The sequence below is a fragment of the Oncorhynchus masou genome, chromosome 12 (assembly GCF_036934945.1).
Source record: "Oncorhynchus masou masou isolate Uvic2021 chromosome 12, UVic_Omas_1.1, whole genome shotgun sequence".
Lineage (NCBI taxonomy): Eukaryota > Metazoa > Chordata > Actinopteri > Salmoniformes > Salmonidae > Oncorhynchus > Oncorhynchus masou.
This window is the reverse complement of record NC_088223.1, coordinates 96,520,424-96,539,661: the sequence shown is the minus strand read 5'-3', so window position 1 is coordinate 96,539,661 and position 19,238 is coordinate 96,520,424. Positions and strand designations below refer to the sequence as shown.

General features: G+C 45.1%; 2 protein-coding genes across 2 annotated transcripts in view; both read left to right on the top strand.

Moving 5' to 3' along the window:
• LOC135549443 (cell adhesion molecule 2-like) overlaps positions 1-19,238 on the top strand; it is a 1,019,298-nt gene that overhangs the window by 781,550 nt on the left and 218,510 nt on the right. The gene's annotated exons all lie outside the window — the stretch shown is intronic.
• Positions 1-19,238, top strand: part of LOC135551110 (high affinity cationic amino acid transporter 1-like) — a 126,737-nt gene that overhangs the window by 66,130 nt on the left and 41,369 nt on the right. Inside the window, exon 7 of the mRNA XM_064982533.1 lies at positions 9,530-9,752. Coding sequence (XP_064838605.1) covers positions 9,530-9,752 — 223 coding nt within the window. The remainder of the gene's footprint in view (positions 1-9,529; positions 9,753-19,238) is intronic.

The following is a 19,238-nucleotide window of genomic DNA, read 5'->3' as shown; positions in this document are numbered from 1 at the left end:
AAAACAGGTTTTTTAGATTTTTTTTTTTTGCAAAAGTATATAAAAAAAATGTATCTATCACATTTATATAAGTATTCAGACCCTTCACTCAGTACTCTGTGCCTCAACACAATCCTGTCTCGGAGCACTATGGACAATTCCTTCCACCTCATGGCTTGGTTTTTGCTCTGACATGCACTGTCAACTGTAGGACCTTATATAGACAGGTGTGGGACTTTCCAAATCATGTCCAATCAATTGAATTTACCACATGTGGACTCCAATCAATTATTTTTTTATCTCACCTTTATTTAACCAGGTAGGCCAGTTGAGAACAAGTTCTCATTTACAACTGTGACCTGGCCAAGATAAAGCAAAGCAGTTCGACACATACAACAACACAGAGTTACACATAAACAAACATACAGTCAATAACACAATCAATATACAGTGTGTGCAAATGAGGTGAGATAAGGGAGGTAGGCAATAAATAGGCCATAGAGGATAATAATATATACAATTTAGCAAATTAAACACTGTAGTGATAGATGTGCAGATGATGACGTGCAAGTAGAGATAGTGAGCAAGAAGATACATAACAATATGGGGATGAGGTAGTTGGATGGGCTATTTACAGATGGGCTATGTACAGGTGCAGTGATCTGTGAGCTGCTCTGACAACTGGTGCTTAAAGCTAGTGAGGGAGATATGAGTTTCCAACTTCAGTGATTATTGCAGTTCGTTCCAGTCATTGGCAGCGGAGAACTGGAAGGAAAGGGGACCAAGGCCTTTGGGGAAGACCAGTGAAATATACCTGCTGGAGAACGTGCTACAGGTGGGTGTTACTATGGTGACCAGTGAAATATACCTGCTGGAGAACGTGCTACAGGTGGGTGTTACTATGGTGACCAGTGAAATATACCTGCTGGAGAACGTGCTACAGGTGGATGTTACTATGGTGAACAGTGAAATATACCTGCTGGAGAACGTGCTACAGGTGGGTGTTACTATGGTGACCAGTGAAATATACCTGCTGGAGAGCGTGCTACAGGTGGGTGTTGCTATGGTGACCAGTGCAATATACCTACTGGAGAGCATGCTACAGGTGGGTGTTGCTATGGTGACCAGTGAAATATACCTGCTGGAGAATGTGCTGCAGGTGGGTGTTACTATGGTGACCAGTGAAATATACCTGCTGGAGAACGTGCTACAGGTGGGTGTTGCTATGGTGACCAGTGAAATATACCTGCTGGAGAACGTGCTACAGGTGGGTGTTACTATGGTGACCAGTGAAATATACCTGCTGGAGAACGTGCTACAGGTGGGTGTTACTTTGGTGACCAGTGAAATATACCTGCTGGAGTGCATGCTACAGGTGGGTGTTACTACGGTGACCAGTGAAATATACCTGCTGGAGAACGTGCTATAGGTGGGTGTTACTATGGTGACCAGTGAAATATACCTGCTGGAGAACGTGCTACAGGTGGGTGTTGCTATGGTGACCAGTGAAATATACCTGCTGGAGAACGTGCTACAGGTGGGTGTTGCTATGGTGACCAGTGAGATAGACCTGCTGGAGAGCATGCTACACGTGGGTGTTGCTGTGGTGACCAGTGAAATATACCTGCTGGAGAATGTGCTATAGGTGGGTGTTACTATGGTGACCAGTGAAATATACCTGCTGGAGAACGTGCTACAGGTGGGTGTTACTATGGTGACCAGTGAAATATACCTGCTGGAGAACATGCTACAGGTGGGTGTTACTCTGGTGACCAGTGAAATATACCTGCTGGAGAACATGCTACAGGTGGGTGTTACTATGGTGACCAGTGAAATATACCTGCTGGAGAACATGCTACAGGTGGGTGTTACTATGGTGACCAGTGAAATATACCTGCTGGAGAGCGTGCTACAGGTGGGTGTTGCAATGATGACCAGTGAGCTGAGATAAGGCAGTGCTTTACCTAGCAGAGACTTATAGATGACCTGGAGCCTCTGGGTTTGGTGACAAATTTGTGGTGAAGACCAGTCAACGAGAGCATACAGGTCGGAGTGGTGGGTATATTGGTTCCTAACTGACTGAGTAAATTGCTTTCTGACTCGCATGGGCTATTTGATGCTAATGCAATACGCCACAGGATGTTTTTTGTGCTTGTCGAGGGCAGTCAAGTCTGGGGAGAACCAAGGGCTATATCTGTTCTTAGTTCTACATATTTTGAATGGGGCATGCTTATTTAAGATGGTGAGGAAAGCACTTTTAAAGAGCAACCAGGCATCTTCTACTGATGGAATGAGGTCAATATCCTTCCAGGATACCCGGGACAGGTCGATTAGAAAGGCCTGCTCGCTGAAATGTTTTAGGGAGCGTTTGACAGTGATGAGGGGTGGTCGTTTTACCGTGGATCCATTATGCACGCAGACAATGAGTGATCACTGAGATCCTGGTTGAAGACAGCAGAGGTGTATTTAGAGGGCAAGTTGGTCCGGATGATATCTAAGAGGGTGCCCATGGTTACGGATTTAGAGTTCTACCTGGTAGGTTCCTTGATCATTTGTGTGAGATTGAGGGCATCTAGCTTAGATTGTAGGACAGCCGGGTTTGTTATGCATGTCCCAGTGTAGGTCACCCAACAGTACGACCTCTGTATATAGATGGGGGGCGATCAATTCACATATGGTGTCCAGGGCACAACTGGGGGCTGAAGGGAGTCTATAACAAGCGGCAATGGTGAGAGAATTGTTTCTGAAAAGGTGAATTTTTAAAAGTTAAAGCTCGAACTGTTTGGGCACTGACCTGGATAGTATGACAGAACTCTGCAGGCTCTCTCTGCAGCAGATTGCAACTCCGCCCCCTTTGGCAGTTCTATCTTGTCGGAAAATGTTATAGTTAGGGCTAGGACATCCGGGTTGATGGAGTGTGCTAAAGCAGTGAATAAAACAAACTTAGGGAGGAGGCTTCTAATGTTAACATGCATGAAACCAAGGCTATTACGGTTACAGAAGTCAACAAAAGAGAGCGCCTGGGGAATAGAAGTGGTGCTGGGGGCCTGGATTAACCTCTTCATTACCAGAGGAACAGAGGAGGAGTAGGATAAGGACACGGATAAAGGCTAAAAGAACTGGTGTGTCTAGTGCGTTCGGAACAGAGAGTAAAAAGAGCAGAATTCTCAACACAGGAGAATAGATTCAAGGCATAATGTTTAGACAAGGCTATGGAAGGATATAAGTACAGTGGAGGTAAACCTAAGCATTGAGTGACAATGAGAGAGGATTTGTCTCTCGAGGCACCAGTTAAGCCAGGTGAGGTCACGCATGTGTGGGGGGTGGAATTAAAGGGCTAGCCAAGGCATATTGGGCAGGGCTGGAGGCTCTGCAGTGAAATAAGACCATCACTAACAAAAACAGTTATGGACAATGTAGTGCACTTGTTACGAATCCCTTTTGGCCCGACAGTCTAGGGGGGATGGTAATGAGACTCGTAACATAACTCATGCAAATTATTATTGTGACAAAGGAAAAGTGTGAACGAAATAAGCACGACAACTGAAATCTACCGTCAAACTCTAGGTTTATTTATAAACACACGGTAATGGGGGGAGCAGGAAAAGGGGCTGAGCTGGACCCAAGGAAAGAAACAATAAGTATTCAAAAACACCCCTAAGCTAGACTAGCCTACTTTAACAACAGCTAACTAACTAACCAAAAATACAGTGGGTGGTCCGCCCAGTTCTAACTAGTGTATTTAACAAAGTTCACCTACGGGTAGTGTATGCCCATGGGCGACTTGTCTTGGTTTCCCCCTTTTCCACCAGCAATCAAACACCATAACCAAAAACAATACTCACAGGTGATGACAAAGTGCTATGAGGTGCTTAAACAAAAGAGAGGTTAAGACACAAAGCGAGAGTGAAACACAGAGACCTACAGACATGGCATTTACAGAGAGATTGAGCTGAGCTGGGCTGAGCTGAGCTGCGCTGGGCTCTAGAACAAACAAATGGGGTTTTTAAACCATGGGGAAGGAACTGTGATAGGTCAGGAAATTGGAGGAGGTGTGTCTTCTGATTGATGATTGGTTGTTGACTGATTGGGGAGTGATGATTTTCACCTGTGAGGGGAGAAGGAGAGAAAAGAAACACACACACAGGATACACACACACACAGGATAACTGTATCCGTAACACTCCCACCCTTAAAAGAGCAACCCTAGGGGTTGCGACTACAGTATTTCAATGAATACTCCCAACAAAGCAACAACCTTGCAAAACATGCAGAAATCATTTTCACACACGAGACAAAGCATCTGCCAACACATTATCAGAACCCTTTTTGTGGCGGATCTCCAAATTATAATTTTGTACAATCAGCGCCCAACGCATAAGGCGCTGGTTCTGGTTGTACATTCGGTGGAGAAAAACTAAGGGGTTATGGTCAGTATATACAATCACGGGTAGGGCACTGGAACCAATATATACTTCAAAGTATTGCAGAGCCAACAACAAAGCAAGAGCTTCTTGTTCTATTGTCGCATAGTTTGTTTGACATTTATTAAATTTACGTGAAAAATAACAAACGGGATGATCCACTCCACTCTTGTCCTGCTGCAGTAGAACAGCACCAGCACCTCTGGCACTAGCATCTACCTCAAGTTTGAACGGTTGTTCAAAATCAGGAGCAGCAAGTACAGGTGTACTACATAAGAGTGCTTTCGCTGATTCAAAAGCTCTCTTACAATCAGGGGACCACTCAAATGATCTAGCCGGACTAAGCAAATCGGTCAATGGAGCAACTACCGCAGAGAAATTTTTACAGAAGCTACGGTAGTAGCCAACCATCCCTAAAAAGCGGCGTAGCTCTCGTCTGGTGGTAGGTGCAGGGAATGCAGTTATAGCCAAGACCTTGGCATTAACAGGGCGCACCTGTCCATGCTTCTCAGATGAATCACACAATCCATCCTCTTGATCAACCTCTTTGAACAGAACAGTGTTCGACAAATCTATCTCATCACCCTCTTGTCGTGCCTGAGCACGAGTGACAGCACAAGCGGGGAACACATGTGGATAATTCTGTGCCAGCTCATTCGAGAGAGAGTGGTCACTTTTATCCAATACTTCCAATACGGGTACTACATTTCCTCCGGCAATATCGTTACCCATTATGAAGGTCACACCTTTCACTGGCAACATAGGGCGTACCCCCACTCTGAATATTCCACTGATTAACTCAGAGTGTACTTTCACAAAGTGCAATGGCACTGGGACAAAACCCATTTCAATACCCTGCACTAACACACTGGAACCACAGTATGTATCGTCAGACAAGGGCAACACATCAGACAATATAAACGACTGCGCCGCACCAGTATCTCTAAGGATTTTAACCGGTCGTTGAGACACTTCGTCATTCGTTAGGGACACAAACCCCTCGAAAATGAATGGTTCATAACTGCGGTCGGGGACTGAGACTTTCAAACTACAGTTACCCTGAGGCACCTGTTTTGTTGCAGACCTCACAACCGTACGAATTAGAGCAACACCTGTTGGTGGCTTGACACGAAGAGGCATCCCTTGTTTGCGTTTAAGCAGGAAGCAATCATTAATCATATGTCCTACTTTATGACAATAGAAACATCGACGCTCATTCTTCTGGCGTGCTTGACATACTACTGCTGGCCGACTAGGACTAAAGGTAGGAAACTCAGTGGCTCTACTCTCAGTTTGAGCCGAAAACACACTCTTGTGCGTCAACACAAACTCGTCTGCCAACACAGACGCTTCTGCCAGGGAGGATACTTTCTGTTCGTTTAGGTAAACTACAATGCGTTCGGGTAAGCAATTTTTAAACTCTTCCAACAAGATTAACTCCCGGAGAGAGTTGAAATCAGTTACCTTACTAGCAGCATGCCATTTATCAAACAGATTTCCCTTGTCTCTAGCAAATTCCACATAAGTCTTACTAGAAGACTTTCTATGAGACCTAAATCTCTGTCGGTATGCCTCAGGCACAAGCTCATAGGCACGAAGAACAGTAGCTTTGACCACTTCATAATTCAAACTGTCCTCCAGAGGTAGCGCTGACAAAACCTCTTGGGCTTTACCAGTTAATTTACACTGAAGTAATAGGCACCAAACCTCTTCAGGCCATTTCAATGCTACGGCTATACGCTCAAATACACAAAAATAGGAGTCAACCTCTGACTCTCTGAACAAAGGTACTAAGGCAATCTGCCTACTAATGTCAAACGTGTTTGAGGACACAGCAGGTGAGGACGGCTCACAAACAGGCACAGTAGGACCGGAAGCTAGCCTCGCTGTCTCTGCCTCAAGTTCCATCTGGCGCATTTTGAACTCCAACTGCCTTTGTTCTCTGTCTGCCTCAATTTTACACATCTCCAAATGCCGTTGTTCTCGTTCTTTTTCTGCCTCTATTTTACACATCTCCAACTGGAGAGTCTCTCGCCTAATTTGGGCTCTCTTCCACCTCCAGTTGGAACTGTGCTAAACAGACATCCCTCCTGGCATCACCATTTGACAGTGGGGAGAGTGGATCAAAACGGGACAATGTGGCTGGTGTTTTAGCCTCTCCCTCATTATCAGACACCAATGGTCTTACAGGAGCAGCAACATCCGCTACAGGGGTAGTAGGCTCAGGCAGCGGTAACACAAGCACCTGCTCTTCCAACAATACATTTAATACTATCCGTTTCACCTCCGCCTTAACTAAACTCTGCGGAATCGATACTGAATAATGGTCAGCCAAGGTCATTAAATCAACTCTACGACATTTGTCAAAAACCTCCCACGAAGGGTTATCCAAAAAAGATTTCAAATCAAAAGTAGTCATTTTTACACTACTTCACAAGTGCCAAAGGAAATAGCAAACACTAATGCTACTTCAGCTATGACGCTCAACACTGAACTATACCACTACAACAATCTACATGAGCGGCATGGGTGTCAGTTATGACATATCCCGGACGAGGCTCCACTTATGTTACGAATCCCTTTTGGCCCGACAGTCTAGGGGGATGGTAATGAGACTCGTAACATAACTCATGCAAATTATTATTGTGACAAAGGAAAAGTGTGAACGAAATAAGCACGACAACTGAAATCTACCGTCAAACTCTAGGTTTATTTATAAACACACGGTAATGGGGGGAGCAGGAAAAGGGGCTGAGCTGGACCCAAGGAAAGAAACAATAAGTATTCAAAAACACCCCTAAGCTAGACTAGCCTACTTTAACAACAGCTAACTAACTAACCAAAAATACAGTGGGTGGTCCGCCCAGTTCTAACTAGTGTATTTAACAAAGTTCACCTACGGGTAGTGTATGCCCATGGGCGACTTGTCTTGGTTTCCCCCTTTTCCACCAGCAATCAAACACCATAACCAAAAACAATACTCACAGGTGATGACAAAGTGCTATGAGGTGCTTAAACAAAAGAGAGGTTAAGACACAAAGCGAGAGTGAAACACAGAGACCTACAGACATGGCATTTACAGAGAGATTGAGCTGAGCTGGGCTGAGCTGAGCTGCGCTGGGCTCTAGAACAAACAAATGGGGTTTTTAAACCATGGGGAAGGAACTGTGATAGGTCAGGAAATTGGAGGAGGTGTGTCTTCTGATTGATGATTGGTTGTTGACTGATTGGGGAGTGATGATTTTCACCTGTGAGGGGAGAAGGAGAGAAAAGAAACACACACACAGGATACACACACACACAGGATAACTGTATCCGTAACAGCACTAATAATAATCAGTAACCAAAACAGCAATAGGCATACTGGCATTAGGGCGAGGCATGTGTAGCCGAGTGATCATAGGGTCCAGTGAGTAGCAATAGCTGAGTCAGGGAGCCAATTCAGTAGTATGCTAGGCGAGCTGGAGACACAGCGATTTAGACAGCGGGCAGATGGGCATCCAGGAACGGAAGAGTTTAAACCACCTCGAATGGTCGGCAGACCTGCTGCAGTGTGTGCAGACCTGGTCAAGAACTGCAGGAAACGTATGATCTTTGTAAATGCAAACAAAGGTTTCTGTACCAAATACTATGTTTTGCTTTTCTGATGTATCAAATACTTATGTCATGCAATAACATGCAAATGAATTACTTAAAAATCATACAATGTGATCTTCTGGATTTTTGTTATAGATTCCGTCTCTCACAGTTGAAGTGTACCTATGATAGAAATGACAGACCTCTACATGCTTTGTAAGTAGGAAACCCTGCAAAACCGACAGTGTATCAAATACGTGTCCTCCCCACTGTATGATGAAAACAATATATACACGGGATGGGACCAAGACTTCTACGCCATCTTGGAATCTAAAGTCATAGAAACATCTCAAGGATGATCAATGGAAACAGGATGCACCTGAGCTGGGTCTGAATACTTATGTAAATAAGGTATCTGTTTTTTATTTTTAATAAATGTGCAAAACAATTATCCAAACCAGTTTTCGCTTTGTTATTATAGGATATTGTGAGTAGATTGCTGAGGATAAAAATATATATATGTTAGAATAAGGCTGTAATGTAACAAAATGTGGAATAAATCAATAGGTCTGAATACTTTCTAAATATTATTCAACACAACAACCTGGGATTCAATCCCAAGCTGTGTCATTACCGGCCGTGACCAGCAGTCCCACAGCATCGTCCTGGTGAGGGGAGGGTTTGGCCCAGCATCGTCGGGTTTAGGGGAGGGTTTGGCCCAGCATCGTCGGGTTTAGGGGAGGGTTTGGCCCAGCATCGTCCGGGTGAGGGGAGGGTTTGGCCCAGCATCGTCCGGGTGAGGGGAGGGTTTGGCCCAGCATCGTCCGGGTGAGGGGAGGGTTTGGCCCAGCATTGTCCGGGTGAGGGGAGGGTTTGGCCCAGCATCGTCCGGGTGAGGGGAGGGTTTGGCCCAGCATCGTCCGGGTGAGGGGAGGGTTTGGCCCAGCATCGTCCGGGTGAGGGAAGGGTTTGGCCGGAGGGGCTTTACTTGGCTCATTGCTCTAGCGACTCCTTGGCTGGGAAAGGCTGACTTCGGTCGTCAGTTAAACGGTGCTTCCTCCGACACATTGGTGCAGCAGGCTTCCACATTGGTGCAGCAGGCTTCCACATTGGTGCAGCAGGCTTCCACATTGGTGCAGCAGGCTTCCACATTGGTGCAGCAGGCTTCCACATTGGTGCAGCAGGCTTCCTGCTTCAGTGGATGGGTGATATTAAGAAGTACGGTTTGGTCAAATTTCGGAGAACGCATGACTCAACATACGCCTCTCCAGAGCACGTGGGGAGTTGGAGAGATGAGACAAGATCGTAATCACGAAATTATATACATATTTTTTGAATATTATTCAAAATGATTGACAGCTATTACGGCTGCCCAAGGTGCTCCCACCAATAATTAATTCTGGGGTGTGAAGACCTACGCAACGAAGACGTCTTCATTCATTTAGAACATTAACTTTCTTTCTCTTTGAAAATAGGTTGCGGAGATCTTGAGGAACCTTTGACATCTAACCCCTGACATCTGACCTCTAACCTCTGACCTCTGCCCCCAGGTGAGGAGGTGAAGAACCCTCAGAAGGCCATCCCCATAGGCATCGTGTCGTCTCTCCTCATCTGCTTCGTGGCCTACTTCGGAGTGTCTGCTGCTCTCACCATGATGATGCCCTACTACCTCCTAGACAACAACAGTCCTCTGCCCGCAGCCTTTAAATATGTAGGCTGGGAGGGAGCCACTTACGCTGTGGCTGTAGGGTCACTGTGTGCTCTGTCCTCCAGGTTAGTACACATACTGTACATCTATGTATAGAAGGTGATTCAACACACACACCTAGCCTCACCTAGACAAACTAACCTGTATGTACACACACACACCCTGCTGATGTGATCAGTGAGTTTAGCTCACACCACCAGGTGTGTGTGTGTGTGTGTCTCTTAGTGAGTATATATTTAACCATGGGGGTATTTGATTCCCCAGCTGTCTATTAATATCAGTAGAGAGATCTGTCATATTGTCCCATAAATCTAACAGGTATATCATGTTCATTATAAACTGGGTGGTTCAAGCCCTGAATGCTGATTGGCTAACAGACGTGGTATATCAAATCAATCAACAGCTGATGTCACAAAGTGCTGTACAGAAACCCAGCCTAAAACCCGAAACAGCAAGCAATGCAGGTGTAGAAGCACGTTGGCTAGGAAAAACTCCCTAGAAAGGCCAAAACCTAGGAAGAAACCTAGAGAGGAACCAGGCTATGTGGGGTGGCCAGTCTCTTCTGGCTGTGCCGGGTAGAGATTATAACAGAACATGGCCAAGATGTTCAAATGTTCATAAATGACCAGCATGGTCGAATAATAATAAGGCAGAACAGTTGAAACTGGAGCAGCAGCACGGCCAGGTGGACTGGGGACAGCAAGGAGTCATCATGCCAGGTAGTCCTGAGGCATGGTCCTAGGGCTCAGGTCCTCCAAGAGAGAGAGAGAGAATTAGAGAGAGCAAACTTAAATTCACACAGGACACCGGATAGGACAGGAGAAGTACTCCAGATATAACAAACTGACCCTAGCCCCCGACACATAAACTACTGCAGCATAAGTACTGGAGGCTGAGACAGGAGGGGTCAGGAGACACTGTGGCCCCATCTGATGACACCCCCGGACAGGGCCAAACAGGAAGGATATACTGTATATCAGACCGTATACCACGGGTATGACAAAACATGTAGTTTTCCTGCTATAATTTAGTTGATAACCAGTTTATAACAGCAATAAGGCTCTCGGGGGTTTGTGATATATTGCCAATATACCACTGCTAAGGGCTGTGTCCAGGCACTCCACATTGCGTCGTGCGTAAGAACAGCCCTTAGCCTTGGTATATTGGCCACATACCACACCCCCTCGGTCTTATAATTTAAGTATGACAAACCTATACACTTCCTATTTCAACTATTAAAAATGCTAAATTATTGAAAAATACAAATGAAATGTATTATTATTCCACCTGCCGGTTAGCGGTTCTAAAGCCAATGAGTTGTATTCATTCCTCTAATTTGATTCCCAGACGTTAGAAGAAAAGTGTTTCAAAAGGGATCTTCGGCTGTCCCCATAGAAGAACCCATAGAAGAACCCTTGTTGGTTCCAGAAAGATCCATTTTGGGTACCATGTAAAATGCTGTGTGAAAAGGATTCAACATTGAAGTCAAAACAGCTCTACTTAAAACCAGGTTCTACCTGGAACCAACTAGTGTTCTTCAAAGGGTTCTTCTATGGGGACAGTCGAAGAACCCTTTTAGGTTCTGGAGGGCATCTTTTTTCCCTGAGGGTGTAGTTCCATTCCGTGTCTGTGATAAGATGTCTAAATGATTAGCGTCTCCTGATATTACAATAAGAAATGTGTTTTATTTCGACCTTGATCTCTCTGTCTGAATTGCCTGTTTCATGATTATGGGTTTGTCCCACATGGCATCCTATTCTCATTATAGTGCACTACATTACAGCAGGGTCCATAGGGCTTTATAGTGCACTACATTGCACCAGGGTCCATAGGGCTTTATAGTGCACTACATTACACCAGGGTCCAGAGGGCTTTATAGTGCACTACATCACACCAGGGTCCATAGGGCTTTATAGTGCACTACATTGCACCAGGGTCCATAGGGCTTTATAGTGCACTACATTGCACCAGGGTCCATAGGGCTTTATAGTGCACTACATTACACCAGGGTCCATAGGGCTTTATAGTGCACTACATTACACCAGGGTCCAGAGGGCTTTATAGTGCACTACATTGTACCAGGGTCCATAGGGCTTTATAGTGCACTACATTACACCAGGGTCCAGAGGGCTTTATAGTGCACTACATTACACCAGGGTCCATAGGGCTTTATAGTGCACTACATTACACCAGGATCCATAGGGCTTTATAGTGCACTACATTACACCAGGGTCCAGAGGGCTTTATAGTGCACTACATTACACCAGGGTCCATAGGGCTTTATAGTGCACTACATTACACCAGGGTCCATAGGGCTTTATAGTGCACTACATTACACCCTGGTCCATAGGGCTTTATAGTGCACTACATTACACCAGGGTCCAGAGGGCTTTATAGTGCACTACATTGTACCAGGGTCCATAGGGCTTTATAGTGCACTACATTGTACCAGGGTCCATAGGGCTTTATAGTGCACTACATTACACCAGGGTCCAGAGGGCTTTATAGTGCACTACATTACACCAGGGTCCATAGGGCTTTATAGTGCACTACATTACACCAGGGTCCATAGGGCTTTATAGTGCACTACATTACACCAGGGTCCAGAGGGCTTTATAGTGCACTACATTACACCAGGGTCCAGAGGGCTTTATAGTGCACTACATTGCACCAGGGTCCAGAGGGCTTTATAGTGCACTACATTACACCAGGGTCCAGAGGGCTTTATAGTGCACTACATTGCACCAGGGTCCATAGGGGTCTTGTCTAAAGAAGTGTGCAATATAGGGAGTACGATGCCGTTTGGGATTGAGCCTCTAACTCTGTGTTTATGCATGAAGGAATATTAACTATTTAAAATGGTAATTACTCTCACTTAACACCCTTCATCACTATCGTAACCCCCGCCTGCTAACACTTTCAGTCCTGTGATTGGATGCCCCAGCCTTCAGTCAAATCCCAGCACACTGCTCATACGTCGTAAATGCGTGAAAATCGCACCCCTTTGGAAATAAAAGTCCGATCAAAACCAAAATGTTCAAATGATACTGTCTTTCCAAAAATCCGTCCATGGACTTTCAATCACAAACAAATCAACATAATCTACTCAAACATTCCAAAAGAACATAAAGCCTAAAACAATTACGAAATATGTACAGTGCCTTACGAAAGTATTCGGCCCCCTTGAACTTTGCGACCTTTTGCCACATTTCAGGCTTCAAACATAAAGATATAAAACTGTAATTTTTTAAGAAGAATCAACAACAAGTGGGACACAATCATGAAGTGGAACGACATTTATTGGATATTTCAAAAACTGAAAAATTGGGCGTGCAAAATAATTCAGCCCCTTTACTTTCAGTGCAGCAAACTCTCTCCAGAAGTTCAGTGAGGATCTCTGAATGATCCAATGTTGACCTAAATGACTAATGATGATAAATACAATCCACCTGTGTGTAATCAAGTCTCCGTATAAATGCACCCGCACTGTAATAGTCTCAGAGGTCCGTTAAAAGCGCAGAGAGCATCATGAAGAACAAGGAACACACCAGGCAGGTCCGAGATACTGTTGTGAAGAAGTTTAAAGCCGGATTTGGATACAAAAAGATTTCCCAAGCTTTAAACATCCCAAGGAGCACTGTGCAAGCGATAATATTGAAATGGAAGGAGTATCAGACCACTGCAAATCTACCAAGACCTGGCCGTCCCTCTAAACTTTCAGCTCATACAAAGAGAAGACTGATCAGAGATGCAGCCAAGAGGCCCATGATCACTCTGGATGAACTGCAGAGATCTACAGCTGAGGTGGGAGACTCTGTCCATAGGACAACAATCAGTCGTATATTGCACAAATCTGGCCTTTATGGAAGAGTGGCAAGAAGAAGGCCATTTCTTAAAGATATCCATAAAAAGTGTTGTTTAAAGTTTGCCACAAGCCACCTGGTAGACACACCAAACATGTGGAAGAAGGTGCTCTGGTCAGATGAAACCCAAATTGAACTTTTTGGCAACAATGCAAAACGTTATGTTTGGCGTAAAAGCAACACAGCTCATCACCCTGACCACACCATCCCCATTGTCAAACATGGTGGTGGCAGCATCATGGTTTGGGCCTGCTTTTCTTCAGCAGGGACAGGGAAGATGGTTAAAATTGATGGGAAGATGGACGGAGCAAAATACAGGACCATTCTGGAAGAAAACCTGATGGAGTCTGCAAAAGACCTGAGACTGGGACGGAGATTTGTCTTCCAACAAGACAATGATCCAAAACATAAAGCAAAATCTACAATGGAATGGTTCAAAAATAAACATATCCAGGTGTTAGAATGGCCAAATCAAAGTCCAGACCTGAATCCAATCGAGAATCTGTGGAAAGAACTGAAAACTGCTGTTTACAAATGCTCTCCATCCAACCTCACTGAGCTCGAGCTGTTTTGCAAGGAGGAATGGGAAAAAATGTCAGTCTCACGATGTGCAAAACTGATAGAGACATACCCCAAGCGGCTTACAGCTGTAATCGCAGCAAAAGGTGGCGCTACAAAGTATTAACTTAAGGGGGCTGAATAATTTAGCACGCCTAATTTTTCAGTTTTTGATTTGTTAAAAAGGTTTGAAATATCCAATAAATGTCGTTCCACTTCATGATTGTGTCCCACTTGTTGTTGATTCTTCACAAAACAATACAGTTTTATATCTTTATGTTTGAAGCCTGAAATGTGGCAAAAGGTCGCAAAGTTCAAAAGGGCCAAATACTTTCGCAAGGCACTGTATATTTTTCTACTATTTGGCTGCTCTGTGATTAACTCCCAACGTGACTGGCCTGCGTGGCATTGCCTGTATTCTGCCTGTATGTGTCCGGCTGTCCAGCTGTGTGTGTGTGTGTGTGTGATCGTCCATCCTGTGCCTGTATGTGTCTGTGTGTGTGCAGCCTGTTGGGAGCTATGTTCCCTATGCCTCGTGTGATCTGAGCCATGGCGAATTATGTTCTGCATGGTTATCACTAACAACATGGTTATCACTTACGCCATGGTTATCGCTAACACCATGGTTATCACTGGCGACAAGGTTATCGCTAACAACATGGTAACACAAACAACATGGTTATCACTAACAACAAGGTTATCGCTAACAACAAGGTTATCGCCAACAGCATGGTTATCGCTAGCAACAATGTTATCGCTAACAACATGGTTATCACTAACAACATGGTTATAACTAACAACAAGGTTATCGCTAACAACAAGGTTATCACTAACCACATGGTTATCACAAACGACATGGTTATCACTAAAAACAAGGTTGTCCCAAACAACATGGTTATCGCTAACAGCATGGTTATCACTAACAACAAGGTTATCGCTAACAACAAGGTTATCACTAACAGCATGCTTATCACTAATGACATGTTATATCGAACAATATGGTAATCACTAACACCATGGTTATCACGAACAACATGGTTATCGCTAACAACATGGTTATCGCTAGCAACAAGGTTATGGCTAAAAGCATTGTTATCGCTAGCTACAAGGTTATCGCTAACGACATGGTTATCACTAGCAACAAGGTTATTGCTAACAGCACGGTTAACGATAAAAACAAGGTTATCGCTGGCAAGGTTATCGCTAACAAAAAGGTTTTCGCTAACAACAAGGTTATTGCTAACGCTATGGTTATCGCTAACAGCAGGGTTATCACAGGGAGCTATGTTACAGGGAGCTACATTACAGGGAGCTACATTACAGGGAGCTACATTACAGGGAGCTACATTACAGGGAGCTACATTACAGGGAGCTACATTACAGCTACATTACAGGGAGCTACGTTACAGGGAGCTACATTACAGGGAGCTACATTACAGGGAGCTACATTACAGGGAGCTACATTACAGGGAGCTACATTACAGGGTGCTACATTACAGCTACATTACAGGGAGCTACATTACAGGGAGCTACATTACAGGGAGCTACATTACAGGGAGCTACATTACAGGGAGCTACATTACAGGGAGCTACATTACAGGGAGCTACATTACAGGGAGCTACATTACAGGGAGCTACATTACAGCTACATTACAGGGAGCTACATTACAGGGAGCTACATTACAGGGAGCTACATTACAGGGAGCTACGTTACAGGGAGCTACGTTACAGGGAGCTACATTACAGCTACATTACAGGGAGCTACATTACAGGGAGCTACATTACAGGGAGCTACATTACAGGGAGCTACATTACAGGGAGCTACATTACAGGGAGCTACATTACAGGGAGCTACGTTACAGGGAGCTACGTTACAGGGAGCTACATTACAGCTACATTACAGGGAGCTACATTACAGGGAGCTACATTACAGGGAGCTACGTTACAGGGTGCTACATTACAGGGAGCTACATTACAGGGAGCTACATTACAGGGAGCTACGTTACAGGGAGCTACGTTACAGGGAGCTACATTACAGCTACATTACAGGGAGCTACATTACAGGGAGCTACATTACAGGGAGCTACATTACAGGGAGCTACATTACAGGGAGCTACATTACAGCTACATTACAGGGAGCTACGTTACAGGGAGCTACATTACAGGGAGCTACGTTACAGGGAGCTACATTACAGGGAGCTACATTACAGGGAGCTACGTTACAGTGAGCTACATTACAGGGAGCTACATTACAGCTACATTACAGGGAGCTACATTACAGGGAGCTACATTACAGGGAGCTACATTACAGGAAGCTACATTACAGGGAGCTACATTATAGGGAGCTACATTACAGGGAGACACATTACAGCTACATTACAGGGAGCTACATTACAGGGAGCTACATTACAGGGAGCTACATTACAGGGAGCTACATTACAGGGAGCTACGTTACAGGGAGCTACGTTACAGGGAGCTACATTACAGCTACATTACAGGGAGCTACATTACAGGGAGCTACATTACAGCTACATTACAGGGAGCTACGTTACAGGGAGCTACATTACAGGGAGCTACGTTACAGGGAGCTACGTTACAGGGAGCTACATTACAGGGAGCTACATTACAGGGAGCTACATTACAGGGAGCTACATTACAGCTACATTACAGGGAGCTACATTACAGGGAGCTACGTTACAAGGAGCTACGTTACAGGGAGCTACATTACAGGGAGCTACGTTACAGGGAGCTACATAACAGGGAGCTACGTTACAGGGAGCTACATTACAGCTACATTACAGGGAGCTACATTACAGGGAGCTACATTACAGGGAGCTACATTACAGGGAGCTACGTTACAGGGAGCTACATTACAGGGTGCTACGTTACAGGGATCTACATAACAGGGAGCTACGTTACAGCTACATTACAGGGAGCTAAGTTACAGGGAGCTACATTACAGGGAGCTACGTTACAGGGAGCTACATAACAGGGAGCTACGTTACAGCTACATTACAGGGAGCTACATTACAGGGAGCTACGTTACAGGGAGCTACATTACAGGGAGCTACGTTACAGGGAGCTACGTTACAGGGAGCTACATTACAGCTACATTACAGGGAGCTACATTACAGGGAGCTACATTACAGGGAGCTACATTACAGGGAGCTACATTACAGGGAGCTACATTACAGCTACATTACAGGGAGCTACGTTACAGGGAGCTACATTACAGGGAGCTACGTTACAGGGAGCTACATAACAGGGAGCTACGTTACAGGGAGCTACGTTACAGGGTGCTACATTACAGCTACATTACAGGGAGCTGCATTACAGGGAGCTACGTTACAGGGTGCTACATTACAGCTACATTACAGGGAGCTGCATTACAGGGAGCTACATTACAGGGAGCTACATTACAGGGAGCTACATTACAGGGAGCTACGTTACAGGGAGCTACGTTACAGGGAGCTACATTACAGAGAGCTACATTACAGGGAGCTACATTACAGGGAGCTACATTACAGGGAGCTACATTACAGGGAGCTACATTACAGGGAGCTACGTTACAGGGAGCTACATTACAGGGAGCTACGTTACAGGGAGCTACATAACAGGGAGCTACGTTACAGCTACATTACAGGGAGCTACATTACAGGGAGCTACGTTACAGGGAGCTACGTTACAGGGAGCTACATTACAGGGAGCTACATAACAGGGAGCTACGTTACAGCTACATTACAGCTACATTACAGGGAGCTACATTACAGGGAGCTACATTACAGGGAGCTACATTACAGGGAGCTACATTACAGGGAGCTACATTACAGGGAGCTACGTTACAGGGAGCTACGTTACAGGGAGCTACATTACAGGGAGACACATTACAGCTACATTACAGGGAGCTACATTACAGGGAGCTACGTTACAGCTACATTACAGGGAGCTACATTACAGGGAGCTACATTACAGGGAGCTACATTACAGGGAGCTACGTTACAGGGAGCTACATTACAGCTACATTACAGCTACGTTACAGGGAGCTACATTACAGCTACATTACAGGAAGCTACATTACAGGGCGCTACATTACAGGGAGCTACATTACAGGGAGCTACGTTACAGCTACATTACAAGGAGCTACGTTACAGGGAGCTACGTTACAGGGAGCTACATAACAGGGAGCTACATTACAGCTACATTACAGTGAGCTACATTACAGGGAGCTACATTACAGGGAGCTACGTTACAGGGAGCTACATAACAGGGAGCTACATTACAGCTACATTACAGGGAGCTACATTACAGGGAGCTACATTACAGGGAGCTACGTTACAGGGAGCTACATAACAGGGAGCTACATTACAGGGAGCTACATTACAGGGAGCTACATTACAGGGAGCTACGTTACAGGGAGCTACGTTACAGGGAGCTACATTACAGGGAGACACATTACAGCTACATTACAGGGAGCTACATTACAGGGAGCTACATTACAGCTACATTACAGGGAGCTACATTACAGGGAGCTACATTACAGGGAGCTACATTACAGGGAGCTACATTACAGGGAGCTACATTACAGGGAGCTACATTACAGGGAGCTACATTACAGGGAGCTACATTACAGGGAGCTACATTACAAGGAGCTACGTTACAGGGAGCTACATTACAGGGAGCTACATTACAGGGAGCTATATTACAGCTACATTACAGGGAGCTACATTACAGGGAGCTACATTACAGGGAGCTACATTACAGGGAGCTACGTTACAGGGAGCTACATTACAGGGAGCTACATTACAGGGAGCTACATTACAGGGAGCTACATTACAGGGAGCTACATTACAGGGAGCTACGTTACAGGGAGCTACATTACAGGGAGCTACATTACAGGGAGCTACATTACAGGGAGCTACATTACAGGGAGCTACATTACAGGGAGCTACATTACAGGGAGCTACGTTACAGGGAGCTACATAACAGGGAGCTACGTTACAGCTACATTACAGGGAGCTACGTTACAGGGAGCTACGTTACAGTGAGCTACGTTACAGGGAGCTACATAACAGGGAGCTACGTTACAGCTACATTACAGCTACATTACAGGGAGCTACATTACAGGGAGCT